The sequence below is a fragment of the Somniosus microcephalus genome, unplaced genomic scaffold (genome assembly GCF_052327205.1).
Source record: "Somniosus microcephalus isolate GS21.2 unplaced genomic scaffold, FLI_Smic_1.0 unresolved_chr7, whole genome shotgun sequence".
Lineage (NCBI taxonomy): Eukaryota > Metazoa > Chordata > Chondrichthyes > Squaliformes > Somniosidae > Somniosus > Somniosus microcephalus.
This window is the reverse complement of record NW_028225185.1, coordinates 24,862,467-24,880,797: the sequence shown is the minus strand read 5'-3', so window position 1 is coordinate 24,880,797 and position 18,331 is coordinate 24,862,467. Positions and strand designations below refer to the sequence as shown.

Below are 18,331 nucleotides of genomic sequence, written 5' to 3'. Positions count from 1 at the left end.
CCCCACACCCCTCACTGTAACACTGATATACCCCACACCCCTCACTGTAACACTCTGATATACCCCACACCCCTCACTGTAACACTGATATACCCCACACCCCTCACTGTAACACTGATATACCCCACACCCCTCACTGTAACACTGATATACCCCACACCCCTCACTGTAACACTGATATACCCCACACCCCTCACTGTAACACTGATATACCCCACACCCCTCACTGTAACACTGATATACCCCACACCCCTCACTGTAATACTGATATACCCCACACCCCTCACTGTAACACTGATATACCCCACACCCCTCACTGTAACACTGATATACCCCACACCCCTCACTGTAACACTGATATACCCCACACCCCTCACTGTAATACTGATATACCCCACACCCCTCACTGTAATACTGATATACCCCACACCCCTCACTGTAACACTGATATACCCCACCCCCCTCACTGTAACACACTGATATACCCGACACCACTCACTGTAACACACTGATATACCCCACACCCCTCACTGTAACACTGATATACCCCACACCCCTCACTGTAACACTGATATACCCCACACCCCTCACTGTAATACTGATATACCCCACACCCCTCACTGTAATACTGATATACCCCACACCCCTCACTGTAACACTGATATACCCCACACCCCTCACTGTAACACTGATATACCCCACACCCCTCACTGTAACACTGATATACCCCACACCCCTCACTGTAACACTGATATACCCCACACCCCTCACTGTAACACTGATATACCCCACACCCCTCACTGTAACACTGATATACCCCACACCCCTCACTGTAACACTGATATACCCCACACCCCTCACTGTAACACTGATATACCCCACACCCCTCACTGTAACACTGATATACCCCACACCCCTCACTGTAACACTGATATACCCCACACCCTCACTGTAACACTGATATACCCCACACCCCTCACTGTAACACTCTGATATACCCCACACCCCTCACTGTAACACTGATACACCCCCTCACTGTAACACTGATATATCCCACACCCCTCACTGTAACACTGATATACCCCACACCCCTCACTGTAACACTGATATACCCCACACCCTCACTGTAAGACTCTGATATACTCCACACCCCTCACTGTAACACTGATATACCCCACACCCCTCATTGTAACACTGATATACCCCACACCCCTCACTGTAACACTGATACACCCCACACCCCTCACTGTAACACGGATATACCCCACACCTCTCACTGTAACACTCTGATATACCCCACACCCCTCACTGTAACACTGATATACCCCACACCCCTCACTGTAACACTGATATACCCCACACCCTCACTGTAACACTGATATACCCCACACCCCTCACTGTAACACTGATATACCCCACACCCTCACTGTAACACTGATATACCCCACACCCTCACTGTAACACTGATATACCCCACACCCCTCACTGTAACACTCTGATATACCCCACACCCCTCACTGTAACACTGATATACCCCACACCCTCACTGTAACACTGATATACCCCACACCCCTCACTGTAACACACTGATATACCCCACACCCTCACTGTAACACTGATATACCCCACACCCCTCACTGTAACACTCTGATATACCCCACACCCCTCACTGTAACACTGATATACCCCACACCCTCACTGTAACACTGATATACCCCACACCCCTCACTGTAACACTCTGATATACCCCACACCCCTCACTGTAACACTGATATACCCCACACCCCTCACTGTAACACACTGATATACCCCACACCCTCACTGTAACACTGATATACCCCACACCCCTCACTGTAACACTCTGATATACCCCACACCCCTCACTGTAACACTAATATACCCCACACCCTCACTGTAACACTGATATACCCCACACCCCTCACTGTAACACTGATACACCCCACACCCCTCACTGTAACACTGATATACCCCACACCCCTCACTGTAACACTCTGATATACCCCACACCCCTCACTGTAACACTGATATACCCCACACCCCTCACTGTAACACTGATATACCCCACACCCCTCACTGTAACACTGATATACCCCACACCCCTCACTGTAACACTCTGATATACCCCACACCCCTCACTGTAACACTAATATACCCCACACCCTCACTGTAACACTGATATACCCCACACCCCTCACTGTAATACTGATACACCCCACACCCCTCACTGTAACACTGATATACCCCACACCCCTCACTGTAACACTGATACACCCCACACCCCTCACTGTAACACTGATATACCCCACACCCCTCACTGTAACACTGATACACCCCACACCCCTCACTGTAACACTGATATACCCCACACCCCTCACTGTAACACTGATATACCCCACACCCCTCACTGTAACACTGATATACCCCACACCCCTCACTGTAACACTGATATATCCCACACCCCTCACTGTAACACTGATATATCCCACACCCCTCACTGTAACACTGATATACCCCACACCCGTCACTGTAACACTGATATACCCCACCCCCCTCACTGTAACACTGATATACCCCACACCCCTCACTGTAACACTGATATACCCCACACCCCTCACTGTAACACTGATATACCCCACACCCCTCACTGTAACACTGATATACCCCACACCCCTCACTGTAACACTGATATACCCCACACCCCTCACTGTAACACTGATATACCCCACACCCCTCACTGTAACACTGATATACCCCACACCCCTCACTGTAACACTCTGATATACCCCACACCCCTCACTGTAACACTGATATACCCCACACCCCTCACTGTAACACTGATATACCCCACACCCCTCACTGTAACACTGATATACCCCACACCCCTCACTGTAACACACTGATATACCCCACACCCCTCACTGTAACACACTGATATACCCCACACCCCTCACTGTAACACTGATATACCCCACACCCCTCACTGTAACACTGATATACCCCACACCCCTCACTGTAACACTGATATACCCCACACCCTCACTGTAACACTGATATACCCCACACCCCTCACTGTAACACTGATATACCCCACACCCCTCACTGTAACACACTGATATACCCCACACCCCTCACTGTAACACTGATATACCCCACACCCCTCACTGTAACACTGATATACCCCACACCCCTCACTGTAACACTGATATACCCCACACCCCTCACTGTAACACTGATATATCCCACACCCCTCACTGTAACACTGATATATCCCACACCCCTCACTGTAACACTCTGATATACCCCACACCCCTCACTGTAACACTCTGATATACCCCACACCCCTCACTGTAACACTGATATACCCCACACCCCTCACTGTAACACTGATATACCCCACACCCCTCACTGTAACACTGATATACCACACACCCCTCACTGTAACACTGATATACCCCACACCCCTCACTGTAACACTGATATACCCCACACCCCTCACTGTAATACTGATATACCCCACACCCCTCACTGTAATACTGATATACCCCACACCCCTCACTGTAACACTGATATACCCCACACCCCTCACTGTAACACTGATATACCCCACACCCCTCACTGTAACACTGATATACCCCACACACCTCACTGTAATACTGATATACCCCACACCCCTCACTGTAATACTGATATACCCCACACCCCTCACTGTAACACTGATATACCCCACCCCCCTCACTGTAACACACTGATATACCCGACACCACTCACTGTAACACACTGATATACCCCACACCCCTCACTGTAACACTGATATACCCCACACCCCTCACTGTAACACTGATATACCCCACACCCCTCACTGTAATACTGATATACCCCACACCCCTCACTGTAATACTGATATACCCCACACCCCTCACTGTAACTCTGATATACCCCACACCCCTCACTGTAACACTGATATACCCCACACCCCTCACTGTAACACTGATATACCCCACACCCTCACTGTAACACTGATATACCCCACACCCCTCACTGTAACACTAATATACCCCACACCCCTCACTGTAACACTGATATACCCCACACCCCTCACTGTAACACTGATATACCCCACACCCTCACTGTAACACTGATATACCCCACACCCCTCACTGTAACACTGATATACCCCACACCCCTCACTGTAACACTGATATACCCCACACCCTCACTGTAACACTGATATACCCCACACCCCTCACTGTAACACTCTGATATACCCCACACCCCTCACTGTAACACTGATACACCCCTCACTGTAACACTGATATATCCCACACCCCTCACTGTAACACTGATATACCCCACACCCCTCACTGTAACACTGATATACCCCACACCCTCACTGTAAGACTCTGATATACTCCACACCCCTCACTGTAACACTGATATACCCCACACCCCTCATTGTAACACTGATATACCCCACACCCCTCACTGTAACACTGATACACCCCACACCCCTCACTGTAACACGGATATACCCCACACCTCTCACTGTAACACTCTGATATACCCCACACCCCTCACTGTAACACTGATATACCCCACACCCCTCACTGTAACACTGATATACCCCACACCCTCACTGTAACACTGATATACCCCACACCCCTCACTGTAACACTGATATACCCCACACCCTCACTGTAACACTGATATACCCCACACCCTCACTGTAACACTGATATACCCCACACCCCTCACTGTAACACTCTGATATACCCCACACCCCTCACTGTAACACTGATATACCCCACACCCTCACTGTAACACTGATATACCCCACACCCCTCACTGTAACACACTGATATACCCCACACCCTCACTGTAACACTGATATACCCCACACCCCTCACTGTAACACTCTGATATACCCCACACCCCTCACTGTAACACTGATATACCCCACACCCTCACTGTAACACTGATATACCCCACACCCCTCACTGTAACACTCTGATATACCCCACACCCCTCACTGTAACACTGATATACCCCACACCCCTCACTGTAACACACTGATATACCCCACACCCTCACTGTAACACTGATATACCCCACACCCCTCACTGTAACACTCTGATATACCCCACACCCCTCACTGTAACACTAATATACCCCACACCCTCACTGTAACACTGATATACCCCACACCCCTCACTGTAACACTGATACACCCCACACCCCTCACTGTAACACTGATATACCCCACACCCCTCACTGTAACACTCTGATATACCCCACACCCCTCACTGTAACACTGATATACCCCACACCCCTCACTGTAACACTGATATACCCCACACCCCTCACTGTAACACTGATATACCCCACACCCCTCACTGTAACACTCTGATATACCCCACACCCCTCACTGTAACACTAATATACCCCACACCCTCACTGTAACACTGATATACCCCACACCCCTCACTGTAATACTGATACACCCCACACCCCTCACTGTAACACTGATATACCCCACACCCCTCACTGTAACACTGATACACCCCACACCCCTCACTGTAACACTGATATACCCCACACCCCTCACTGTAACACTGATACACCCCACACCCCTCACTGTAACACTGATATACCCCACACCCCTCACTGTAACACTGATATACCCCACACCCCTCACTGTAACACTGATATACCCCACACCCCTCACTGTAACACTGATATATCCCACACCCCTCACTGTAACACTGATATATCCCACACCCCTCACTGTAACACTGATATACCCCACACCCGTCACTGTAACACTGATATACCCCACCCCCCTCACTGTAACACTGATATACCCCACACCCCTCACTGTAACACTGATATACCCCACACCCCTCACTGTAACACTGATATACCCCACACCCCTCACTGTAACACTGATATACCCCACACCCCTCACTGTAACACTGATATACCCCACACCCCTCACTGTAACACTGATATACCCCACACCCCTCACTGTAACACTGATATACCCCACACCCCTCACTGTAACACTCTGATATACCCCACACCCCTCACTGTAACACTGATATACCCCACACCCCTCACTGTAACACTGATATACCCCACACCCCTCACTGTAACACTGATATACCCCACACCCCTCACTGTAACACACTGATATACCCCACACCCCTCACTGTAACACACTGATATACCCCACACCCCTCACTGTAACACTGATATACCCCACACCCCTCACTGTAACACTGATATACCCCACACCCCTCACTGTAACACTGATATACCCCACACCCTCACTGTAACACTGATATACCCCACACCCCTCACTGTAACACTGATATACCCCACACCCCTCACTGTAACACACTGATATACCCCACACCCCTCACTGTAACACTGATATACCCCACACCCCTCACTGTAACACTGATATACCCCACACCCCTCACTGTAACACTGATATACCCCACACCCCTCACTGTAACACTGATATATCCCACACCCCTCACTGTAACACTGATATATCCCACACCCCTCACTGTAACACTCTGATATACCCCACACCCCTCACTGTAACACTCTGATATACCCCACACCCCTCACTGTAACACTGATATACCCCACACCCCTCACTGTAACACTGATATATCCCACACACCTCACTGTAACACTGATATACCCCACACCACTCACTGTAACACTGATATACCCCACACCCCTCACTGTAACACTGATATACCCCACACCCCTCACTGTAACACTCTGATATACCCCACACCCCTCACTGTAACACTGATATACCCCACACCCCTCACTGTAACACTGATATACCCCACACCCCTCACTGTAACACTGATATACCCCACACCCCTCACTGTAACACTGATATACCCCACACCCCTCACTGTAACACTGATATACCCCACACCCCTCACTGTAACACTGATATACCCCACACCCCTCACTGTAACACTGATATACTCCACACCCCTCACTGTAACACTGATATACCCCACACCCCTCACTGTAACACTGATATACCCCACACCCCTCACTGTTACACTGATATATCCCACACCCCTCACTGTAACACTGATATACCCCACACCCCTCACTGTAACACTCTGATATACCCCACACCCTCACTGTAACACTGATATATCCCACACCCCTCACTGTAACACTGATATACCCCACACCCCTCACTGTAACACTGATATACCCCACACCCCTCACTGTAACACTGATATACCCCACACCCTCACTGTAACACTGATATACCCCACACCCCTCACTGTAACACTGATATACCCCACACCCCTCACTGTAACACTGATATACCCCACACCCTCACTGTAACACTGATATACCCCACACCCCTCACTGTAACACTGATATATCCCACACCCCTCACTGTAACACTGATATACCCCACACCCCTCACTGTAACACTGATATACCCCACACCCCTCACTGTAACGCTGATATACCCCACACCCCTCACTGTAACACTGATATATCCCACACCCCTCACTGTAACACTGATATATCCCACACCCCTCACTGTAACACTGATATACCCCACACCCCTCACTGTAACACTGATATACCCCACACCCCTCACTGTAACGCTGATATACCCCACACCCCTCACTGTAACACTGATATATCCCACACCCCTCACTGTAACACTGATATATCCCACACCCCTCACTGTAACACTGATATACCCCACACCCCTCACTGTAACACTGATATACCCCACACCCCTCACTGTAACGCTGATATACCCCACACCCCTCACTGTAACACGGATATACCTCACACCCCTCACTGTAACACTCTGATATACCCCACACCCCTCACTGTAACACTGATATATCCCACACCCCTCATTGTAACGCTGATATACCCCACACCCCTCACTGTAACACTCTGATATACCCCACACCCCTCACTGTAACACTGATATATCCCACACCCCTCACTGTAACACTGATATACCCCACACCCCTCACTGTAACACTCTGATATACCCCACACCCCTCACTGTAACACTGATATACCCCACACCCTCACTGTAACACTGATAGACCCCACACCCCTCACTGTAACACTGATATACCCCACACCCCTCACTGTAACACACTGATATACCCCACACCCCTCACTGTAACACTGATATACCCCACACCCCTCACTGTAACACTGATATACCCCACACCCCTCACTGTGACACTGATATACCCCACACCCCTCACTGTAACACTGATATACCCCACACCCCTCACTGTAACACTGATATACCCCACACCCTCACTGTAACACTGATATACCCCACACCCCTCACTGTAACACTGATATACCCCACACCCTCACTGTAACACTGATAGACCCCACACCCCTCACTGTAACACTGATATACCCCACACCCCTCACTGTAACACTGATATACCCCACACCCCTCACTGTAACACTGATATACCCCACACCCCTCACTGTAACACTGATATACCCCACACCCCTCACTGTAACACTGATATACCCCACACCCCTCACTGTAACACGGATATACCCCACACCCCTCACTGTAACACTGATATACCCCACACCCCTCACTGTAACACACTGATATACCCCACACCCCTCACTGTAACACTGATATACCCCACACCCCTCACTGTAACACTCTGATATACCCCACACCCCTCACTGTAACACTGATATACCCCACACCCCTCACTGTAACACTGATATACCTCACACCCTCACTGTAACACTGATATATTCCACACCCCTCACTGTAACAATGATATACCCCACACCCCTCACTGTAACACTGATATACCCCACACCCCTCACTGTAACACTCTGATATACCCCACACCCCTCACTGTAACACTGATATACCCCACACCCCTCACTGTAACACTGATATACCTCACACCCTCACTGTAACACTGATATATTCCACACCCCTCACTGTAACACTGATATACCCCACACCCCTCACTGTAACACTGATATACCCCACACCCCTCACTGTAACACTGATACACTCCACACCCCTCACTGTAACACTGATATACCCCACACCCCTCACTGTAACACTGATATACCCCACACCCCTCACTGTAACACTGATGTACCCCACACCCCTCACTGTAACACTGATATACCCCACACCCCTCACTGTAACAATGATATACCCCACACCCCTCACTGTAACACTGATATACCCCACACCCCTCACTGTAACACTGATATACCCCACACCCCTCACTGTAACACTGATGTACCCCACACCCCTCACTGTAACACTGATGTACCCCACACCCCTCACTGTAACACTCTGATATACCCCACACCCCTCACTGTAACACTGATGTACCCCACACCCCTCACTGTAACACTCTGATATACCCCACACCCCTCACTGTAACACTCTGATATACCCCACACCCCTCACTGTAACACTGATATACCCCACACCCCTCACTGTAACACTGATATACCTCACACCCCTCACTGTAACACTGATATACCCCACACCCCTCACTGTAACACTGATATACCCCACACCCCTCACTGTAACACTGATATACCCCACACCCCTCACTGTAACACTCTTATATACCCCACACCCCTCACTGTAACACTGATATACCCCACACCCCTCACTGTAACACTGATATACCCCACACCCCTCACTGTAACACTGATATACCCCACACCCCTCACTGTAACATTCTGATATACCCCACACCCTCACTGTAACACTCTGATATACCCCACACCCCTCACTGTAACACTCTGATATACCCCACACCCCTCACTGTAACACTGATATACCCCACACCCCTCACTGTAACACTGATATACCCCACACCCCTCACTGTAACACTCTGATATACCCCACACCCTCACTGTAACACACTGATATACCCCACACCCCTCACTGTAACACTCTTATATACCCCACACCCCTCACTGTAACACTGATATACCCCACACCCCTCACTGTAACACTGATATACCCCACACCCCTCACTGTAACACTGATATACCCCACACCCCTCACTGTAACACTCTGATATACCCCACACCCTCACTGTAACACTGATATACCCCACACCCCTCACTGTAACACTCTGATATACCCCACACCCCTCACTGTAACACTGATGTACCCCACACCCCTCACTGTAACACTCTGATATACCCCACACCCCTCACTGTAACACTGATGTACCCCACACCCCTCACTGTAACACTCTGATATACCCCACACCCCTCACTGTAACACTGATGTACCCCACACCCCTCACTGTAACACGGATATACCCCACACCCCTCACTGTAACACTGATGTACCCCACACCCCTCACTGTAACACGGATATACCCCACACCCTCACTGTAACACTGATATACCCCACACCCCTCACTGTAACACTGATGTACCCCACACCCCTCACTGTAACACTGATATACCCCACACCCCTCACTGTAACAATGATATACCCCACACCCCTCACTGTAACACTGATATACCCCACACCCCTCACTGTAACACTGATGTACCCCACACCCCTCACTGTAACACTGATATATCCCACACCCCTCACTGTAACAATGATATACCCCACACCCCTCACTGTAACACTGATATATCCCACACCCCTCACTGTAACACTGATATACCCCACACCCCTCACTGTAACACTGATGTACCCCACACCCCTCACTGTAACACTGATATACCCCACACCCCTCACTGTAACACTGATATACCCCACACCCCTCACTGTAACACTGATATACCCCACACCCCTCACTGTAACACTGATATACCCCACACCCCTCACTGTAACAATGATATACCCCACACCCCTCACTGTAACACTGATATACCCCACACCCCTCACTGTAACACTGATATACCCCACACCCCTCACTGTAACACTGATATATCCCACACCCCTCACTGTAACAATGATATACCCCACACCCCTCACTGTAACACTGATATATCCCACACCCCTCACTGTAACACTGATATACCCCACACCCCTCACTGTAACACTGATGTACCCCACACCCCTCACTGTAACACTGATATACCCCACACCCCTCACTGTAACACTGATATACCCCACACCCCTCACTGTAACACTGATATACCCCACACCCCTCACTGTAACAATGATATACCCCACACCCCTCACTGTAACACTGATATACCCCACACCCCTCACTGTAACACTGATATACCCCACACCCCTCACTGTAACACTCTGATATACCCCACACACCTCACTGTAACACTGATATACCCCACACCCTCACTGTAACACTGATATACCCCACACCCCTCACTGTAACACTGATACACTCCACACCCCTCACTGTAACACTGATATACCCCACACCCCTCACTGTAACACTGATATACCCCACACCCCTCACTGTAACACTCTGATATACCCCACACCCCTCACTGTAACACTGATATACCTCACACCCCTCACTGTAACACTGATATACCCCACACCCCTCACTGTAACACTGATATACCCCACACCCCTCACTGTAACACTCTGATATACCCCACACCCTCACTGTAACACTGATATACCCCACACCCCTCACTGTAACACTCTGATATTCCCCACACCCCTCACTGTAACACTGATATACCCCACACCCCTCACTGTAACACTCTGATATACCCCACACCCCTCACTGTAACACTGATATACCCCACACCCCTCACTGTAACACTGATATACCCCACACCCCTCACTGTAACACTGATATACCCCACACCCCTCACTGTAACACTGATATACCCCACACCCCTCACTGTAACACTGATATACCCCACACCCCTCACTGTAACACTGATATACCCCACACCCCTCACTGTAACACTGATATACCCCACACCCCTCACTGTAACACTGATATACCCCACACCCCTCACTGTAACACTGATGTATTGGTGATTAAGGTTAAGACCTGTTGCGCTGATGAGGAGCTTGTTTGTTTAAAGAGTGTGAAACGTCTTTCCTTTTGACTGATACCCGTTCGTTACTCTCAGGCTATCCTGGAGACCGCAGACAGACAGCTGACACTGAATGAAATTTATCACTGGTTCACTCGCTCATTTGCCTTTTTCCGGTACAACACAGCCACTTGGAAGGTAGGAGGCGGTCCAGAGCGTTGCTCATGGTGCGGGCAGTATTCTTTTGTCTCCATCTCCTGACACTTCTGTTATGTCTGCCACAGAATGCCGTGCGTCACAACCTGAGCCTCCACAAGTGCTTTGTTCGGGTGGAGCATGTGAAGGGTGCTGTCTGGACGGTGGACGAGCTTGAATTCCAGCGGCGACGAGGACAGAAACTCAGCAGGTATCAGACTGTGGACACACCTAGCCTCAAATGGCAGTGACAGGGGGGAAGTCGGTGCGTCAGACAATGCCACGTGCACACACTTAACACAGACCCCCGATACATGACTGTACGCTGACCCCAATACACGGTACTGTGACAAGACACACATGTAGTTCGTGTGATGCAGGTGGCCAGATGAACAGAGGGAGATAAGAACATAGGAAATAGGAGCAGGAGTCGGCCATTCGGCCCCTCGAGCTTGTTCTGCCATTCAGTAAGATCATGGCTGATCTTCTACCTCATCTCCACTTTCCTGCACTATCCCCATACCCCTTGATTCTCTTAATATTCAGAAATCGTGAGATTGGGCGAATATGGAGATTTCTGGCAGACCTTGACGCTGTTCATTTCAGCCCTTCTCCCGTGATTCTGGGATTTACTGAACTCCATACATGCATCTGTGGGCACGTGACATAAGGAGCTCTGTGTTTGTAGAGCACAGGAAGATGTCAATCCCTGGCCCAGGTCCCCAGGACAGGCCCATTACTTACCATTGGTTCAATGGTCAGTGTCTCTCAGTCCCAGTCCATGGACCCTGCGGTTATCCCCAGGGATAGTGTCGGTTCAATGGTCAGTGTGTTTATCCCCAGGGATAGTGTCGGTTCAATGGTCAGTGTGTTTATCCCCAGGGACAGTGTCGGTTCAATGGTCAGTGTGTTTATCCCCAGGGATAGTGTCGGTTCAATGGTCAGTGTGTTTATCCCCAGGGATAGTGTCGGTTCAATGGTCAGTGTGTTTATCCCCGGGGACAGTGTCGGTTCAATGGTCAGTGTGTTTATCCCCAGGGATAGTGTCGGTTCAATGGTCAGTGTGTTTATCCCCAGGGACAGTGTCGGTTCAATGGTCAGTGTGTTTATCCCCAGGGATAGTGTCGGTTCAATGGTCAGTGTGTTTATCCCCAGGGACAGTGTCGGTTCAATGGTCAGTGTGTTTATCCCCAGGGACAGTGTCGGTTCAATGGTCAGTGTGTTTATCCCCAGGGACAGTGTCGGTTCAATGGTCAGTGTGTTTATCCCCAGGGACAGTGTCGGTTCAATGGTCAGTGTGTTTATCCCCAGGGACAGTGTCGGTTCAATGGTCAGTGTGTTTATCCCCAGGGACAGTGTCGGTTCAATGGTCAGTGTGTTTATCCCCAGGGACAGTGTCGGTTCAATGGTCAGTGTGTTTATCCCCAGGGACAGTGTCGGTTCAATGGTCAGTGTGTTTATCCCCAGGGATAGTGTCGGTTCAATGGTCAGTGTGTTTATCCCCAGGGATAGTGTCGGTTCAATGGTCAGTGTGTTTATCCCCAGGGACAGTGTCGGTTCAATGGTCAGTGTGTTTATCCCCAGGGACAGTGTCGGTTCAATGGTCAGTGTGTTTATCCCCAGGGATAGTGTCGGTTCAATGGTCAGTGTGTTTATCCCCAGGGATAGTGTCGGTTCAATGGTCAGTGTGTTTATCCCCAGGGACAGTGTCGGTTCAATGGTCAGTGTGTTTATCCCCAGGGACAGTGTCGGTTCAATGGTCAGTGTGTTTATCCCCAGGGATAGTGTCGGTTCAATGGTCAGTGTGTTTATCCCCAGGGATAGTGTGGGTTCAATGGTCAGTGTGTTTATCCCCAGGGACAGTGTCGGTTCAATGGTCAGTGTGTTTATCCCCAGGGACAGTGTCGGTTCAATGGTCAGTGTGTTTATCCCCAGGGACAGTGTCGGTTCAATGGTCAGTGTGTTTATCCCCAGGGACAGTGTGGGTTCAATGGTCAGTGTGTTTATCCCCAGGGACAGTGTCGGTTCAATGGTCAGTGTGTTTATCCCCAGGGATAGTGTCGGTTCAATGGTCAGTGTGTTTATCCCCAGGGACAGTGTCGGTTCAATGGTCAGTGTGTTTATCCCCAGGGACAGTGTCGGTTCAATGGTCAGTGTGTTTATCCCCAGGGATAGTGTCGGTTCAATGGTCAGTGTGTTTATCCCCAGGGACAGTGTCGGTTCAATGGTCAGTGTGTTTATCCCCAGGGACAGTGTCGGTTCAATGGTCAGTGTGTTTATCCCCAGGGACAGTGTCGGTTCAATGGTCAGTGTGTTTATCCCCAGGGATAGTGTCGGTTCAATGGTCAGTGTGTTTATCCCCAGGGATAGTGTCGGTTCAATGGTCAGTGTGTTTATCCCCAGGGACAGTGTCGGTTCAATGGTCAGTGTGTTTATCCCCAGGGACAGTGTCGGTTCAATGGTCAGTGTGTTTATCCCCAGGGATAGTGTCGGTTCAATGGTCAGTGTGTTTATCCCCAGGGATAGTGTCGGTTCAATGGTCAGTGTGTTTATCCCCAGGGACAGTGTCGGTTCAATGGTCAGTGTGTTTATCCCCAGGGACAGTGTCGGTTCAATGGTCAGTGTGTTTATCCCCAGGGATAGTGTCGGTTCAATGGTCAGTGTGTTTATCCCCAGGGACAGTGTCGGTTCAATGGTCAGTGTGTTTATCCCCAGGGACAGTGTCGGTTCAATGGTCAGTGTGTTTATCCCCAGGGACAGTGTCGGTTCAATGGTCAGTGTGTTTATCCCCAGGGACAGTGTCGGTTCAATGGTCAGTGTGTTTATCCCCAGGGATAGTGTCGGTTCAATGGTCAGTGTGTTTATCCCCAGGGATAGTGTCGGTTCAATGGTCAGTGTGTTTATCCCCAGGGACAGTGTCGGTTCAATGGTCAGTGTGTTTATCCCCAGGGACAGTGTCGGTTCAATGGTCAGTGTGTTTATCCCCAGGGATAGTGTCGGTTCAATGGTCAGTGTGTTTATCCCCAGGGACAGTGTCGGTTCAATGGTCAGTGTGTTTATCCCCAGGGATAGTGTCGGTTCAATGGTCAGTGTGTTTATCCCCAGGGACAGTGTCGGTTCAATGGTCAGTGTGTTTATCCCCAGGGATAGTGTCGGTTCAATGGTCAGTGTGTTTATCCCCAGGGATAGTGTCGGTTCAATGGTCAGTGTGTTTATCCCCAGGGATAGTGTCGGTTCAATGGTCAGTGTGTTTATCCCCAGGGATAGTGTCGGTTCAATGGTCAGTGTGTTTATCCCCAGGGATAGTGTCGGTTCAATGGTCAGTGTGTTTATCCCCAGGGACAGTGTCGGTTCAATGGTCAGTGTGTTTATCCCCAGGGATAGTGTCGGTTCAATGGTCAGTGTGTTTATCCCCAGGGACAGTGTCGGTTCAATGGTCAGTGTGTTTATCCCCAGGGATAGTGTCGGTTCAATGGTCAGTGTGTTTATCCCCAGGGATAGTGTCGGTTCAATGGTCAGTGTGTTTATCCCCAGGGACAGTGTCGGTTCAATGGTCAGTGTGTTTATCCCCAGGGACAGTGTCGGTTCAATGGTCAGTGTGTTTATCCCCAGGGATAGTGTCGGTTCAATGGTCAGTGTGTTTATCCCCAGGGACAGTGTCGGTTCAATGGTCAGTGTGTTTATCCCCAGGGATAGTGTCGGTTCAATGGTCAGTGTGTTTATCCCCAGGGATAGTGTCGGTTCAATGGTCAGTGTGTTTATCCCCAGGGATAGTGTCGGTTCAATGGTCAGTGTGTTTATCCCCAGGGATAGTGTCGGTTCAATGGTCAGTGTGTTTATCCCCAGGGATAGTGTCGGTTCAATGGTCAGTGTGTTTATCCCCAGGGATAGTGTCGGTTCAATGGTCAGTGTGTTTATCCCCAGGGATAGTGTCGGTTCAATGGTCAGTGTGTTTATCCCCAGGGACAGTGTCGGTTCAATGGTCAGTGTGTTTATCCCCAGGGACAGTGTCGGTTCAATGGTCAGTGTGTTTATCCCCAGGGACAGTGTCGGTTCAATGGTCAGTGTGTTTATCCCCAGGGACAGTGTCGGTTCAATGGTCAGTGTGTTTATCCCCAGGGACAGTGTCGGTTCAATGGTCAGTGTGTTTATCCCCAGGGACAGTGTCGGTTCAATGGTCAGTGTGTTTATCCCCAGGGATAGTGTCGGTTCAATGGTCAGTGTGTTTATCCCCAGGGACAGTGTCGGTTCAATGGTCAGTGTGTTTATCCCCAGGGACAGTGTCGGTTCAATGGTCAGTGTGTTTATCCCCAGGGACAGTGTCGGTTCAATGGTCAGTGTGTTTATCCCCAGGGACTAGTGTCGGTTCAATGGTCAGTGTGTTTATCCCCAGGGACTAGTGTCGGTTCAATGGTCAGTGTGTTTATCCCCAGGGATAGTGTCGGTTCAATGGTCAGTGTGTTTATCCCCAGGGACAGTGTCGGTTCAATGGTCAGTGTGTTTATCCCCAGGGACAGTGTCGGTTCAATGGTCAGTGTGTTTATCCCCAGGGACAGTGTCGGTTCAATGGTCAGTGTGTTTATCCCCAGGGACAGTGTCGGTTCAATGGTCAGTGTGTTTATCCCCAGGGACAGTGTCGGTTCAATGGTCAGTGTGTTTATCCCCAGGGACAGTGTCGGTTCAATGGTCAGTGTGTTTATCCCCAGGGATAGTGTCGGTTCAATGGTCAGTGTGTTTATCCCCAGGGATAGTGTCGGTTCAATGGTCAGTGTGTTTATCCCCAGGGACAGTGTCGGTTCAATGGTCAGTGTGTTTATCCCCAGGGACAGTGTCGGTTCAATGGTCAGTGTGTTTATCCCCAGGGACAGTGTCGGTTCAATGGTCAGTGTGTTTATCCCCAGGGACTAGTGTCGGTTCAATGGTCAGTGTGTTTATCCCCAGGGACAGTGTCGGTTCAATGGTCAGTGTGTTTATCCCCAGGGACAGTGTCGGTTCAATGGTCAGTGTGTTTATCCCCAGGGATAGTGTCGGTTCAATGGTCAGTGTGTTTATCCCCAGGGACAGTGTCGGTTCAATGGTCAGTGTGTTTATCCCCAGGGACAGTGTCGGTTCAATGGTCAGTGTGTTTATCCCCAGGGACAGTGTCGGTTCAATGGTCAGTGTGTTTATCCCCAGGGACAGTGTCGGTTCAATGGTCAGTGTGTTTATCCCCAGGGATAGTGTCGGTTCAATGGTCAGTGTGTTTATCCCCAGGGATAGTGTCGGTTCAATGGTCAGTGTGTTTATCCCCAGGGATCAGTGTCGGTTCAATGGTCAGTGTGTTTATCCCCAGGGACAGTGTCGGTTCAATGGTCAGTGTGTTTATCCCCAGGGACTAGTGTCGGTTCAATGGTCAGTGTGTTTATCCCCAGGGACAGTGTCGGTTCAATGGTCAGTGTGTTTATCCCCAGGGACAGTGTCGGTTCAATGGTCAGTGTGTTTATCCCCAGGGACAGTGTCGGTTCAATGGTCAGTGTGTTTATCCCCAGGGACAGTGTCGGTTCAATGGTCAGTGTGTTTATCCCCAGGGATAGTGTCGGTTCAATGGTCAGTGTGTTTATCCCCAGGGACAGTGTCGGTTCAATGGTCAGTGTGTTTATCCCCAGGGATAGTGTCGGTTCAATGGTCAGTGTGTTTATCCCCAGGGACAGTGTCGGTTCAATGGTCAGTGTGTTTATCCCCAGGGACAGTGTCGGTTCAATGGTCAGTGTGTTTATCCCCAGGGACAGTGTCGGTTCAATGGTCAGTGTGTTTATCCCCAGGGATAGTGTCGGTTCAATGGTCAGTGTGTTTATCCCCAGGGACAGTGTCGGTTCAATGGTCAGTGTGTTTATCCCCAGGGACAGTGTCGGTTCAATGGTCAGTGTGTTTATCCCCAGGGACAGTGTCGGTTCAATGGTCAGTGTGTTTATCCCCAGGGATAGTGTCGGTTCAATGGTCAGTGTGTTTATCCCCAGGGATAGTGTCGGTTCAATGGTCAGTGTGTTTATCCCCAGGGACAGTGTCGGTTCAATGGTCAGTGTGTTTATCCCCAGGGGAC

The 18,331-nt window shown here is 49.8% G+C and overlaps 1 protein-coding gene across 2 annotated transcripts in view; it reads left to right on the top strand.

Moving 5' to 3' along the window:
- LOC147086635 (forkhead box protein P2-like) overlaps positions 1-18,331 on the top strand; it is a 427,219-nt gene that overhangs the window by 402,020 nt on the left and 6,868 nt on the right. For both annotated transcript variants that reach the window (XM_085978775.1, XM_085978776.1), the window contains exons 10-11: positions 12,154-12,255; positions 12,342-12,463. In XM_085978775.1, the coding sequence (XP_085834901.1) occupies positions 12,154-12,255; positions 12,342-12,463 (224 nt within the window). The remainder of the gene's footprint in view (positions 1-12,153; positions 12,256-12,341; positions 12,464-18,331) is intronic.